This window comes from Pipistrellus kuhlii, unplaced genomic scaffold (genome assembly GCF_014108245.1).
Source record: "Pipistrellus kuhlii isolate mPipKuh1 unplaced genomic scaffold, mPipKuh1.p scaffold_m20_p_79, whole genome shotgun sequence".
In the NCBI taxonomy this organism is placed as follows: domain Eukaryota; kingdom Metazoa; phylum Chordata; class Mammalia; order Chiroptera; family Vespertilionidae; genus Pipistrellus; species Pipistrellus kuhlii.
In genome coordinates, this window is record NW_023425583.1 from 813,491 (window position 1) to 827,318 (window position 13,828).

The following is a 13,828-nucleotide window of genomic DNA, read 5'->3' on the forward strand; positions in this document are numbered from 1 at the left end:
CGTAGACTTGGGTGACTGTGTGGCCCTTGGTTACCTCTCAGCAGAACAAGGAGGCACTTATGTCAGTAATTCCTGCCTCGCGGAGACAGACATAAGGACATTTTATGAACAAGCAGCACGGCTGTGTAAGTGCAACCAGCAGGCCCAGACTTCGGGTGGTCTCTCTCCCCCTGGCTGCCCAGCACACCTGCCCTCCTACCCTCCCAGGCTCCGGTCTCTGAGGTGCTCCTCCTAATTATGGCTGCATTGTTAACAGCTTGGCCAAATCTGTGCTCCTCGCCTAGATTACAGACGGTTATGGAAATGGAACCTCTCTATGGATACCTGACTTCCTGTGGCTTGTGGAAACCCCATCCAGGACCCCTCTTGCCTGCTGAGAGCTTTGCTAGCTTTCACTGTAATCAACTTCATTCATTCCCATTTGCCCGTGAATTCATTTATCCACTTTTTGAGACAAAGAACCCAAACCAAAGCAACAGCTCAGTCTTGAGTCTCACTGTGCCCTCTCACCAGCAGGACCAAATCCTTTGCTTTTACAACTGAATAAATATATGTAATAAATATATATAATAAATATAATAAATATAATAAATAGCTCATACAGCGAGAAATATGTGGGATCTAAGAAATGAAGTTAAACCTTTTCTCTCTCTGCCTGTCTCTCTTGTCTCCAACCCATGACCAGAAAAATCTGGCATAAAATTAACTTCAAAATGTGTCTTAATTGGGGATTATTAATGCTCAAGTTATACGGTTTAATTAAAATCATTTATTCTCAGTAAAATCAAACATATCATTGAGTTTACATAGAAATACATTTTTCAACTGAATCTTCATAAAAATGCACTGGTGAAGCAAATTTTTATAATTAATGACCAATTGTGGACTATTTAATCATGCCAGTAGCAGAATTGATTACCTGATTACCATTAAAAATTGGTAATGTATCTTAAATGTGCAAATACCATCTTAAGTATTTTATTATGTTACCATTGATAATAAATGGCCGCTAAATATATACCTATTACATAAAGCTTTTTAAAGTACAATAAAAATACAAATTCTATCTGGTAAAAAAAAAAAAAAAGCCATTGATATGGCTTCTAAACGTCCTCATTTTATAAATTCCAAAATATTATATGACAAACAAAAGTTATTAAGACTTTTCTTTATGAAACACATACTACCTTCTACTTAAGGTACAACCTAACGGATACCAGAAAACAACCAAGAAGGCTTAGAGACATCATAGAACCTTACGGAGATACATACAAATAGAATACTGCATAAGCTATTCGATTTCATTTCCTGGTGAACATGTACCTTTAGCACTTGAAGGAAATTTCCAAGAGAGGAAAAGGAGACTCTGCTTTGGAGCTCTACCAGCAATGTAACCGCGTTCACTGCTCTTATATGTGATGGCCACACGGTGCGTTTTGACCGTAAGTTTTGGTTGCACTGAGTAACAGTTATTATTCAAGTCAGAGACCAACTGAGCAGCAACTTGATTTTTTGTGAAGAAGAAAAACGAGATTCTAACGTCAACAACAAAAAATTTGCTAAGTAATACTGATGATTCATGAAGCCCGGTTTCTATAGATTTTACAGTATCAAAACTAATGAGCCATCACAATATTTTGAGACAAAAATATATTTGGTAAAATAAATACAAGTAACAGTGCAGCTATAGAGGGCAAACATGCCAAATGCTGTTTCAGAAAACAGGAGGTCGGAGAAGGACTACATGTTTGGCAAGGTAACTTGACTCGTTAGAACGTAAAGTGTTTGCTAAAAAGGAAATTTAAAATTTCTCCACAATATTCACTCATGAAATAAAGTATGTAGAGTATAACGGACAATCATGGCTAAGGTTATCACCTTGAATTTACTAAAACTCTAAGCACATTTGGTTTAATTATTACAGGCATTTATAGTTCTGTTTTCCACCGACCAAAAGTGTCCTGGTGGCGTGATATTCAGAGTTTACATTTTCTCAAGGATAGGAAAAGCACTCATACATAAAATGACATCGGGTAACACGATTATCAGTTTGGATATAGTGTTCAGATTGGCGTTGGTGTATCTCGTTAGGACTTTCAAAGGTTCCATGAAAGTATGGCTTTTGGGGAATCAGCACTCAGCTAGCAGCCTGGAGTCCGAGCACAGATTTCAAGGTGCTGACGCCGTGGAGCCCAAGCCCAAGAGTGATATTTGGATCCCTGGTCCTTTGACTGTAAATCCTTTTACAACAGGAACGGAAAGGACTATAAAAGAAGACTTTGCAGTAAGTTGTTTGTTTTTTTTTAAATCAAAGGTTACAGATCAATGGGGAAGGTATGAGGAAATTTTACTAAGATGATTTTCAGAAAGTGAAGATATTAAAATAGATATTGGCACACAGATAAGACCCATCATAAAGGAATCAGGGGTGTATGTGCAGAGCAAACAAATTTAACACGAGCCAGGCACCCTTGTCTTGACATCAGCACTTGCTGTCTACGGGGTCCATGCAGAATACCGTGCCTTCCAGCGTCAGTCCCATTTTGAACCCCTCCTGTAAAACAGAGAAACGTCACTGAAGCAGAAAAGCACCGGGCAGCGAATAAATAAACAAGTAAAATCAGCAAATCAAAGAGACTATGAACGGAAGCTGAAATCTTCAGGCTGTGAGCAGCAAAGAAATACTTCAATGTCAAAATGGTGGCTCGTCAGGTTTTCACGTAGGTGTCACAGAGGGTGACGCCCACTAGAGAACAAACGTTCTTTCCTGAGTCCTCATGAAACTAATCTAATGACTGTGCCACATCGATTATGTTTTAATATGATTTAACTGTTTCCGGTATTTTACTATTTTCTAAAATGTACTGAATTATTTTCCACAGTGTTCACACTTTTACGTGTTTCCTCCTCAGAACAGATTGAGTTAACTTGGTGAAGAAAGTAGCAAAGCTCCCGCCAAAACCATGCCGGGACTGACCCTGTCCGCAGTGATGAGCGCTTGCTTTGTCACAGGCACTAGTGCTGATTATGAGTAAGAAAATCCTATCGAATCAAGAGGGAGTATGCAAATTGACCATCACGTCACCACAAAAGATGGCGGCGCCCACAGTGGAGGTGGGGAGATGGGGGTTTCCATAACACAAGATGGCTGGGCCCACAGGGGAGGCTGATTCCCCTATCCAGGCTAAATGAGCGATCAGCAGGGACCTGAGGCTGTGGCCGCCCTCCCCCCGCTCCCCATCCACCTGCCCAGTGGGCTTGAGGGGGGACCTCAGGCCACAACGCCTGCCCCAGTGATGGGCCAGGTGACCTCAGGCCACACTCCCTACCCCAGCACCGGGTCACCTGAGGCTGTGCCCCCTCCTGGCTCCGGGCCAGGGCCCCGGAAGCTGTACCCCCAGCCCAGCGGGGCTTGACAGGGGTCCTCAAGATGCGCCCCCTGCCCGGTGGGGGTTGTCAGAGGATCTCAGGCCACATCCCCCACCCAGCGGGGCGTGATGGGAGACCTGAAGGCCCGCCCCCTACCCCGCGCCAGGGGGGGCTGGACAAGGGTGGCGCCAGCAGGGTGTGGATCTTGCCCAGCGGGGATGGGGCCGGCTGGGTCTGGGTCTTGCACAATTCTGAAGCCCGCAGGTGGGTGGGGATTCACTCTGGGTCCCGTGGAGCACCCCAGACACTGACGGAGGATTTTCATATACATTTTACTAATTCTCTTTAGTCTGTGACACTCCTATTATACGTGTATACATTCGTATACATTATGGATACTTGTTCTTTGTAACAGACTATATATTTATATAAAATACTAGAAGCCCGGTGTACAAAATTTGTGCACTAGGGGGTGGGGGATCTCTCGGCCCAGCCTGCACCCTCTCCAATCTGGGACCCCTTGGGGGTTTAACCAGCAGTTGGACATCCTTCTCAAAATACCGCTCGTCTGCCCACGAGCCTGATCACCCCCTAACCACTTCCCTGCCAATCTGATCGACATCTAATTGCTCCCCTGCTAGGCTGACCGTCCCCAACTGCCCTCCCTTATGGGCCCTGTGACCACCAATTACCCTCCCTTGCCAGCCCAGTCAACCCAAACTTCCTACCTGCCCATCTGTTCATCCCCAACTGCCCTCCACTGCAGGTCTGGTCACCCTTAACTGCCCTCCTTGCAGGCCTGGTCACCCCCAACTGCCCTCCCCTGCTTGCCTGGTTGCGCCCAACTGCCCAGCCCTGCCAGCCTGGTGGCCCTTAACTGCCCTCCCCTGCAGGCCTGGTCACCCTCCCAAAACCCTCCACTGCAGGTCTGGTTGCCCTCAACTGCCCTCCCTTGCCAGTCTGTTCACCCCTAACAGCCCTACTGTACACTTCCGGTCACTACCAACTGCCCTCACCTGCAGGCCTGGTGCCCCCCAACTTCCCTCCCCTGCTGGCCTGGTCACCCCTAACTGCCCTCCTGTGCAGGCCTGGGCCCTCCCAATTGCCCTCCCCTGCTGGCCCGGTTGCCCTTAACTACCCTCCTATGCAGGCCTGGTCTCCCCCACAAAACCCTCCCCTGAAGGCCTGGTCACACCCAACTGCCCTCCCCTGTAGGTCTGGTCACCCCCAACTGCCCTCCCCTGCTGACCTTGTCCTCCCAAACTGCCCTCCCCTGCAGGCTGGTCGCTCCCAACTACCCTTCCCTGCCAGCCATCTTGTGGCGGCCATTATGTGTGACAGTATGAGGGTCAATTTGCAAATTACCTCTTTATTATATAGGATGTCCTCATAAAAATTTCTTTCCAAATAAAAAGTTTGATAAATATTCATATTTCAAACATTTAAACCTGTTTACTGCTTATGAAGTATATTTGAATATTTGCTCTGTCTTCTGTACATTGAACCTCCAAGTTATTAACCAGTCAATTTAACACCACTCAATGCATAATTCTTTCACCATTCATTGAGTTAGCAGGAATTAAGTCATTATAATTACAAGGTGTACTTCTGGGCTGACCATACTATTTTACTGATTTCCCTGTTGTGGTCATGTACCAGAAGTTTAAATTATGTCAAATGAAAAACCTAAATTATTCATTTCAAATAAATATCTAACTTTATAGCTATTTATAATGAAATATGACTTAAATTGTACATGTATGAGACGTTTCTGTGACTTTCTCTGTCAATAAAAAAGGAAACCCAATTATTCCAATATGCTAATTAACTCAATATGATGGCTTATGCTGCCCATTATACTGTATAAATGTTTACAATCTATGCAAAGATAAAAACATTAGCTAAATGGGCATTAGATTAATTAAGCTAACAAAATAAATAATAGAATCATCATAGACTTTAGATAAAAATATTTTTTTACTTTAATTGAAATGACCTTGCAAGTTACTCCTGGACTCAAAGACATAGGCAAACAATGATATGGACAATACAGTAGTAACTACCTCATTGAGAAAAATGCTTTACAATATGGGTTATAAGATCCCTTTAAAACACAATTAATAATCAGATACATCCATATGAAATTGTTGTTTGAATATTTCTTACATAAAGCATGCAAGTGTTATATTGTTAGCTTTAAAAAAATGGCAAGCTGTTTAAAATTATTATGAAAATAATATACCAACCATCTCTGGCGCTGCCCACCATGAGAGCAGAAAGGAATGCACAAGAGATTAAGAAAAGGTTAGACATGGCAAAAACGGAAGTAACAGCAAAAACACCACAGCGAGCATTCTCTGACTAGCACCTCATGCAGTCATTCCAGTCAGTGTTTCTCAACGGTGAGTGCCTACCGAGATCGAAAGTTGTAGGCTTATCTTCAACTTTGTCAAAATCTAAAAAGCATTCATAAAAGATACTCTTTACGGTTTGTATAAACTTGAGAACAAACACTCTCACATCAGTGCCCTTACGTGTATCTGTCCTCACAGAAGCATAGCCATGGGTTCCACAGGACAGAAATAAAGCATTCCTAGCAAATCATCATGCTACTTGGGTGAAAATTCACAGTATTTGGAATATAGCAGAGATGGGGACACTGAGACAGACAGAAGTTTGATATTGGTGACTTTAGTTTCCCCTAACTAACATTATTTGTCCTGTCACATCAAAGTTCTTAACTGGAATTTTATTAGCTATTGTCATTTTTTTTAATTTAATTATGATTTTTGAACTAATATTTGTCTGAGAGCTTCAAGGATATGTCTTTGATAAAAACTACCTTCACCAAAACGTAAAGAGAAATGAAACAGAAGCATTTAGTGTTTATAAGGACATGGGCTAATCATGGCCCATTCTATAGAGCTCTTAACATCAGTATCTTCAAACTTCCAGGACAATTCAAAACTGGGAAATAAAAGAGAGAGAGAGAACAAGAACCCAAGGGAACTGCATTCCTAAAAAGCTTGTGCGGGGTTTCTGCTTTTTCACTGAGAGCCCAAAGTCATGGATGGCCCTACAATGCTTCTTTCAAGAGACTGATGCTAGCCTTACAAAGATTTTCCTTCATCTACCCATTCACAGTCTTGAAATTCATAATTGTTAAGACCGAGATAGAATCTTATAAATCTAGTGTAATGACCTTTTAATTCTTGGATTTCAAACTAATGAGCCATTAGAATCCACGCAGTTTTGCATGAGAACACAAACCATTTTATTGCGGTTGGAATTTGCTCCGTTAAGATCCAAACCAAACCTCATCCTGAGCATGTGCAGGAGTGTTTATGGGACTAAATGCACATTATGTTTTAACGTAGTTACTTTAAGTAAGTTTTTATAGTGATAATAACTCCAGGAAAGGATAATGTGGGTATACAGAATCACATATTAAAGAGGAAAACCTATTCAGGGCCAACCTGCTGGTTGGTCTATAGAATCACATATTAATGACAGTCAGCAGGCAGGGGCCAGTCTGCTGCATAGTCACCTGCATTTCATCCAGCTTCGACTGAATGTCTGGAGGGAAGTCTCCCGCTGCACAGCTGAACGGGTCGAAGGGCTCCGCTCCGAACAGGTCTCGTTCTAGACGGAAGACAGGACGTGGTGTAAGAACAGCAGAGGCAGACAGACTGCGTGAAGGAACCCTACATGACAATGAGCCACGCCCCCTCCATGCAGGGCGTTCCCCAGCTCAGGCTTGTTAACACCAACCAGGAAGCTCAGATCCCCTTTAGGCTGTGTCTTTAACTGGGGCCTCCTAATATCAAACCCACCAGATACCGGATAATTAATGCTTTACATGTTATTAACAGAAACGTGCTCCTCACCGAGACGCCCCTTCCCTCTGCTGACTGAGGCGGCCAGGGCCAGTTTTACTCATTCCCGTAGGAGTCTCGGGAAATGTCTGAGGGATATCCTGTCACGTGGTGTGACCTCATGTCACCTTCCTAGCAAGCCCTGGGTCCCAGGATCATCCCAGCGTCAACGCTCTCTGTACATACATGTTAGAGCACACTTTTCCTTAGTCACAAAGGAAGTGTCCACGTTAAAATCGATGGCTGAGTTTGATAAGGCTATGGCCTATTAAAAAGAAATTTTTTAATGGCTACGAAATGTCGTTCCTCTGAATCAATTCCAATAAGACCCGGACAGACTATGAAGGAGTGTGGAGGTACAGACGGGCCTGGGAATGTGTAATGGAGTGAGACTTGTGTGTCCAGGAACCTGTCACCACACTCTGAAGCCAACGCTGTGTGAGGAATGCGCCCTCGGCTGCTGTGTCCTCCACATCGCCCCTCCTCCCCTCCCGCTATGCCTGCTTCTCCAGGTATAACTTTGGGGGGGGGAGAGGGTGTCAGATTCACACAGGAAATAAGGTAACCAATGGCAGATGATTGGCAGGCCCTCGTTCTGGTAAGAATGGGATACACGTCAGAGGGGCACCTCATTTATCCCCAAATACAGAGGAGGGAGAGGTCTCCACGAATCACAAAGCAGCGGCCAGGTATGCTGGCTTGTTTGGAACTTACTGGTCTGGGCGGCTCTGCCGGGCACCGGGGGCGGCTGCGTGCCGTTGGGCGTGGGCACCGGGGGCGGCGGGGAGGTGGGCGAGAAGGGCACCATATCGAAGATGTCTGTGGAGGGCGACTGCGGCGACACGCTGCCGGCCTGCGGGGAGAGAAGCGGGTCAGGGCCGTCATGCATACAGACACATGACCGTGCTGACTGCTCCATCACATGCACAGCACAGGTACGGCAGGCTCCGCTTTGTCAAAATAACTGAACATTGGTGATCTCACACGGGCCCCACAGGTGTGCGAAGTGCCCATGAGCAAGAAAGCAGGAGAAGCTTTCCGCAGAAATGTCCTCAAAGATGAAGGCAACCCTAGCGGTGGTGCTGTTCAGGCGATGGAAGCAGGCGCTGGCCTCTGTCTCCACAAGGAACTGCCATTGGTACCAGAGCTGGAAAAGGGAGATGCTGGAACACGATCTCAGGACTGTCTTGCATAAGATTGTAAGCGTTAAACAAAATTACCTGAACATAAGACACATACCTTCTTACCTAGAACCTTGTCAATGCAACTGAGGACAAGTGTCACCTTCTCAAGGTGCATTTTAATTGACATTTATAACCACAGGGACAGCAGCTCCCAGACACACTGCAGTGTCCTTTCTGCTGAGCAAGAGTTGAACACGTTTGCCGAAACCGGTTTGGCTCAGTGGTAGAGCATCAGTCTGCGGACTGAAGGGTCCCGGGTTCGATTCTGGTCAAGGGCATGTATTATACGTTGGTTGCAGTAGGGGGTGTGCAAGAGGCAGCTGGTCGATGTTTCTCTCATCAACGTTTCTAGCTCTCTATCTCTCTCTCTTCCTCTCTGTAAAAAAATCAATAAAATATATTAAAAAAAAAAAGAGTTCAACACGTTTTTTATAATGAACCATAACTTGTGATTTAACAATCACCGAACATACCACCACAGCCATTGCTATCTGGGCCTGTCTGGGCCAGGGCATGATGAAAGAACGAAATAATCACCCCCTTTGTCATTCAGGGGAAAACACACACACACGCACACACACACACACACGCGTGCGCGCGCACACAAATGCACATACATGCACACACACATACATACAATCCATAGACAGGAAAGAAAGAACCCCCACATTGGAGAGGGACAGTGAGGAAAATTTCCTTTTCCCGTAGGAACATACACAGAGAATGCTTCGAGTAGTTCGTATGCACAAGTAAACATGACACTTCGGTAATTAAACATTTTAATGAGCCCCGCCAGTGTGGCTCAGTGGCTGCGCATCAACCTATGAACCAGGAGGTCATGGTCTGAGGGTCAAATGACACTCTCAGAATGCCTTTATCTTTCTGAGTCACAGACGACGAAAACGATGAAGACTAACAAGGCTGCTTATGTGTGAAGAGTGACAGGCTTGCCATCAGCATGATTGCTAGTACATGTGTCTGAGTTTTTTAATTTATTGTGTAAGGTGTCTCTTTCCCCCCCCTCATTGACCTCCCCCACCTCCCCTACCCCCAGCACTTGCCCGCGTCCCCCGCCCCCGTGTCTGGGTCTGCTGGTTGTGCTCACATGCCTGCACACAGTCCTTCGGTTGATCTCTGACCCCTCCACCCTTCCTGCCTCCCGCTGTAGTGACAGTCTGTTCGCTGCTCCTTTGCTTGTCCTTCAGGCAGGAAATTGACTGTCAACTCCCCCTTTTTACCGTCCCATTTACTTCAACGTAAATACTATCCAAAGCCTCCAGGCAACTGCACCCCTCAGCTCTGCCCCCCTCAGGATCACTGCCCCCCTACCCTCATCCCCCCCCCCCCCCCCCCCAGTGGCCACCTCTCTCCTCTTCCTCGGAATCAACAACTCAGATCTCAGCTGGTCAAAGGCAAAGCAGAACCACGGCAGATGGCTCCCTCTGCCCCTGCTTTCCGCTCTCATCCTTCCTCCTCCCTTCACGGCCAGCTCCCTGAGGAAGGCACTGCACTGCCCCATCTCGTTCTTCCTTCGCTCGTGACGCCTGTCTGGCCAGACTCTGCCGACACTGCTTCCCCCAGCGGCACCGATGCCCCCTCTCCGTCTGCTGCCCCGAAGGGTCCCTGCGTCCCGTCCTCTCCTCGTCCTATGGGTGGGCACCTTCCACTCTCCCCCTGGAGCTCTCTGATGTCAGGGAACCAGAGGGAGACAACATGGCCAGCCACGGCCCAGATCACGTTATTCCAGATACACTGTCATGATGGACTGTGACGGTGTGAGGCGTGACGACCATTTGCATATTAGCTCTTTGTTATATAGCATTGGTTTCAGAGAGGAAAGGAGAGGGAGAGAGAGATGGAAACATCGACAATGAGAGAGAATCATTGATCAGCTGCCTCCTGCACGCCCCCTATTGGGGACAGAGCCTGGAACCCGGGCCTGTGCCTTGACCTGGAATCGAACCGTGACCTCCTGGTTCATAGGTCAATGCTCAATCACTGAGCCACTCTGGCCGGGTGGAAATCTTAATTTTTAATTAACCTTGGGCTCTTTCATTTCTATCCATGTGCCAGTTTACACTGCCGACGACAGAGCGTGAGGAGGAACGCCGCTGATCGGCTGGCCCCAGGCCTTCCGCCACCAGGAAAGCTCCTCCCGGAGACCGGGCACGGCCTCTGAGCACTCACCGGAGACGTGCACACCTGGGCTATTCGCAGCTGGTTCTCCAGGCCCTGGACTTTGTTCTTAAGCTCCACGTTTTCCGCTTCCAAGTCTTGAATCTAAAGGCAAACGACCGTTGGACAGACCTTCAGAAATGCATGCTCGGAGCACACCGGCTCTGACAGTAACTGTGCTGGCAAGTGGAATTCCTGCTGTTTAGACTGCAGTGTGCTCTCCTGTGCTACTGGGTAAGGCTCGGGGGACACAGAGCGCTGGTCCCTGGGCAGACGAGTGGCCTGGAGGATGTTTGTAGGCGTGCGCATAGGCTGGTGCTAAGCCTGGGCTGTGCTCCCTGCGGGCGGGCTGCCTCGCCCGTGGCCGTGGAGGGAAATGCGGGCCGGGGAGCCGTTCGCCGCAGGCCAGAAGGCCGTTCACTGCTCGGACCCGTCTGCGTGGGAAGCCACTTACCCAGCCTCTGCTGCTGCTGCTGCTCTGATCCCCGCGAGAAGCATGGGAGTGAAGCAGAGTCACATGAGAACACTACGCTCTTGGGGAATCCAACAGAAACGGTTAGCAGCCGCGCCTCGGGCGGTGAAGGGGAGACACGGAGACGGCGGGTGGGAGACGGACAGGGTGACGGTGTGTGGGGGGGGTGGATGGATGGATGGATGGATGGCGCTGCTACTCTGTCTGATGGTTTGTGAGGTTCCCGCGCTCACGTCACAGCCCACACACCCCGCTCGGGGTACTCACTCTTTTCTGGAGCCCTGCGATCTGCTTCCTCGTCTCCACGTCCTTGCCTCCAGATTCTAGAAACTTCCTGTATGCCAGGTTAAACGCTTGGCCGATGGTTAGCGTGATCTCCTCCGCCTTCAGACACATAAAGCAAAGGAGAGGAGCGGGCAGTGAGCGTGTGTCAGACTGGCCTGTGCATCCAGACAGACATGCCCATCGGGCACCTCCAGAGGGCAGCCCTGGGGGCAGAGGAACGGAGACGAGCCGTGTTCTTACGCCCGATGTAAAGACAAGGGGCCTGGCGCGGCTCACGGTGGGCCTATGAGCCAGGAGGTCACGGTTTACTCCCCGGTCAGGACACTCCCGGGTTGTGGGCGCGATCCCCAGTGTGGGACATGCAGGAGGCAGACGACCCAGGATTCCCTCTCAGCATTGATGTTTCCATCTCTCTCTCCCTCCCCCTTCCTCTCTGAGATCAATAAAGATGGATTTTAAAAAATAAGACAAACAAAAAATCTATTTATGATAATAAAATGAAGTTGGGTAAAGTCATCAATTGAATGCTTCACAAACATCACATCAATGAAACCATGTAGGCCCCGGAATTTCTCTCTGAATAAGTATTCAATTGTAAATTCAATTTCCTTTATATTATAGTGATAGGCCAGTGGTCGGCAAACTCATTAGTCCACAGAGCCAAATATCCACAGCACAAAGACTGAAACTTCTTTGGAGAGCCCCATTTTTTAAACTTAAACTTCTTGTAACGCCACTTCCTTCAACATAGACTCTCCCAGGCCGTGGTGTTTTGTGGAAGAGCCACACTCTACGGGCCAAAGAGCCGCATGTGGCTAGAGAGCCGAGGTTTGCCGACCACGGGGCCAGGCTATGCAAATGAATATAATTAGAGCAAAAGAAACCTTGAGGTAAAAATAGCATAAGGAAACGTTGAGGAAACGGTCCTCTTTGAGCTCATTCATGAACGAGATGCTAACGTGAGGCTGGAGGGGAGCTCAGACCCTTGCTTTTCGAAGCCCAGGCTCCATCCTCCTGCAGCGGAATCGCGTGGCGAACACGCTGCACGTGGGTCCCCTGAGCCCAGCCCGGTCCACGTGGACTTGTTTGAGAAGTGGAAACCAGAGCTCTGCTTCTGAGTCCTGAGCACACAGCCTGTGAGCCATCGGGCAGCCCTACGCGTGCTGCCCTCAGAGCACATGACGCTCACGTGCCGTCTTCACAGGGAACAACGCACTGAGGAATTACAGTGATGAAGTCAGTGGCAGACAACGATGATCGGGTAGCAGTAAAGTCTATACCGTGAAACCCGGGGATTTGGCAAGCTTATCCTACATAATAAAGGGGTGATATACAAATTGACCCTCACACCCTCGCACATGATGGCCACCCCCATGTGGTCAAAGATGGCCGCCACAAGATGACCGGCAGGGGAGGGTAGTTGTGGGCAATCCGGCCAGCAGGGGAGGGCAGTTAGGGGCAACCAGACTGGCAGGAGAAGGCAGTTGGGGGTGATCAGGCTGGCAGTGGATGGCAGTTGGGGGCAATCGGGTTGGCAGGGGAGTGGTTAGGGGCTATCAGGCAGGCAGGCAGGCGATCAGCTGAGAGCCAGTAGTCCCGGATTGTGAGAGGAATGTCCGACTGGGCCTAAACCAGCAGTCAGACATCCCCAAGGGGTCCCAGATTGGATAGGGTGCTGGCTGGGCTGAGGAACACCCCCGCCCCTCCAGTGCACGAATTTCATACCCTGGGCCTCTAGTGTCTAAATTAGGGGTGTCGAACTCAATCAGAGAAGGGGCCAAAATCTAAAATCCAGCCTAAATCGCGGGCCGAATGGTTTACTGAACAGTCATAAACTGTCATTGTGATGGAAACGCAGCGGAGTGCAGTGATGACAGCGCGGTGCGGGCCACATTGCAAGGCCTGGCGGGACGGATTTGGCCCACGGGCCTTGTGTTTGACACATGTGGTCTAAATGATCACGTAAACCCATTTGCTGGGGGTCAAGTAAAGAAAAGCACTTTGACACAAAGCCGTAAGAAGGCTCATATCCATAATGATCTCTTCTGAGCATTAATATTTCAAGAAGGTTTAATGCCCTGTGTAAGACGAGAGAGACAGCCTGCGCTGCTCTGGGGAAGTGGCCCAAGGCTGGTCTGTCTGACACGGAGGAGAGCTGCTCCGGCCTCCGCAGGCACAGAGGCACAGCTGCAAGCAATCATGGCCAGCGGCGCTGGGAATGTCCCACGTAATGCATTCGCCCCGGAGGGTGCGTCTCCAAGCCACTGGAGCTTCTCAGAACATCCTTACTGTGCACACACGCTTCCCATCTGGGGAAGCATATTTTTTTTTCTGATGGAATGTTCTGTAATGCTCATCGAATTCTCAAAAGATATTTTGGTGCCAATTAGGTTAACACATGAGTTTGCCTTCTTAAAGAGCTCGAGTCTAGATTTCCCAAACTTCTGACATACGTGTGCCCCTTCTAT

General features: G+C 48.1%; 1 protein-coding gene across 4 annotated transcripts in view; it reads right to left on the reverse strand.

Annotated features, from left to right (window-relative positions):
• Nucleotides 1–754: 754 nt before the first annotated feature.
• The window catches only part of GULP1 (GULP PTB domain containing engulfment adaptor 1), an 89,120-nt gene continuing 76,046 nt past the window's right edge, over nucleotides 755–13,828 (reverse strand). For 3 of the 4 annotated variants that reach the window (XM_045576238.1, XM_045576236.1, XM_045576237.1), the window contains 6 exons: nucleotides 11,343–11,459; nucleotides 10,616–10,708; nucleotides 7,959–8,097; nucleotides 6,917–7,011; nucleotides 5,784–5,825; nucleotides 755–2,554 (listed from right to left, as the gene is read on the reverse strand). In XM_045576238.1, coding sequence (XP_045432194.1) covers nucleotides 2,483–2,554; nucleotides 5,784–5,825; nucleotides 6,917–7,011; nucleotides 7,959–8,097; nucleotides 10,616–10,708; nucleotides 11,343–11,459 — 558 coding nt within the window. In that variant the 3' untranslated portion in view covers nucleotides 755–2,482. The remainder of the gene's footprint in view (nucleotides 2,555–5,783; nucleotides 5,826–6,916; nucleotides 7,012–7,958; nucleotides 8,098–10,615; nucleotides 10,709–11,342; nucleotides 11,460–13,828) is intronic. The other variant, XM_036423203.2, reaches the window with a different exon arrangement.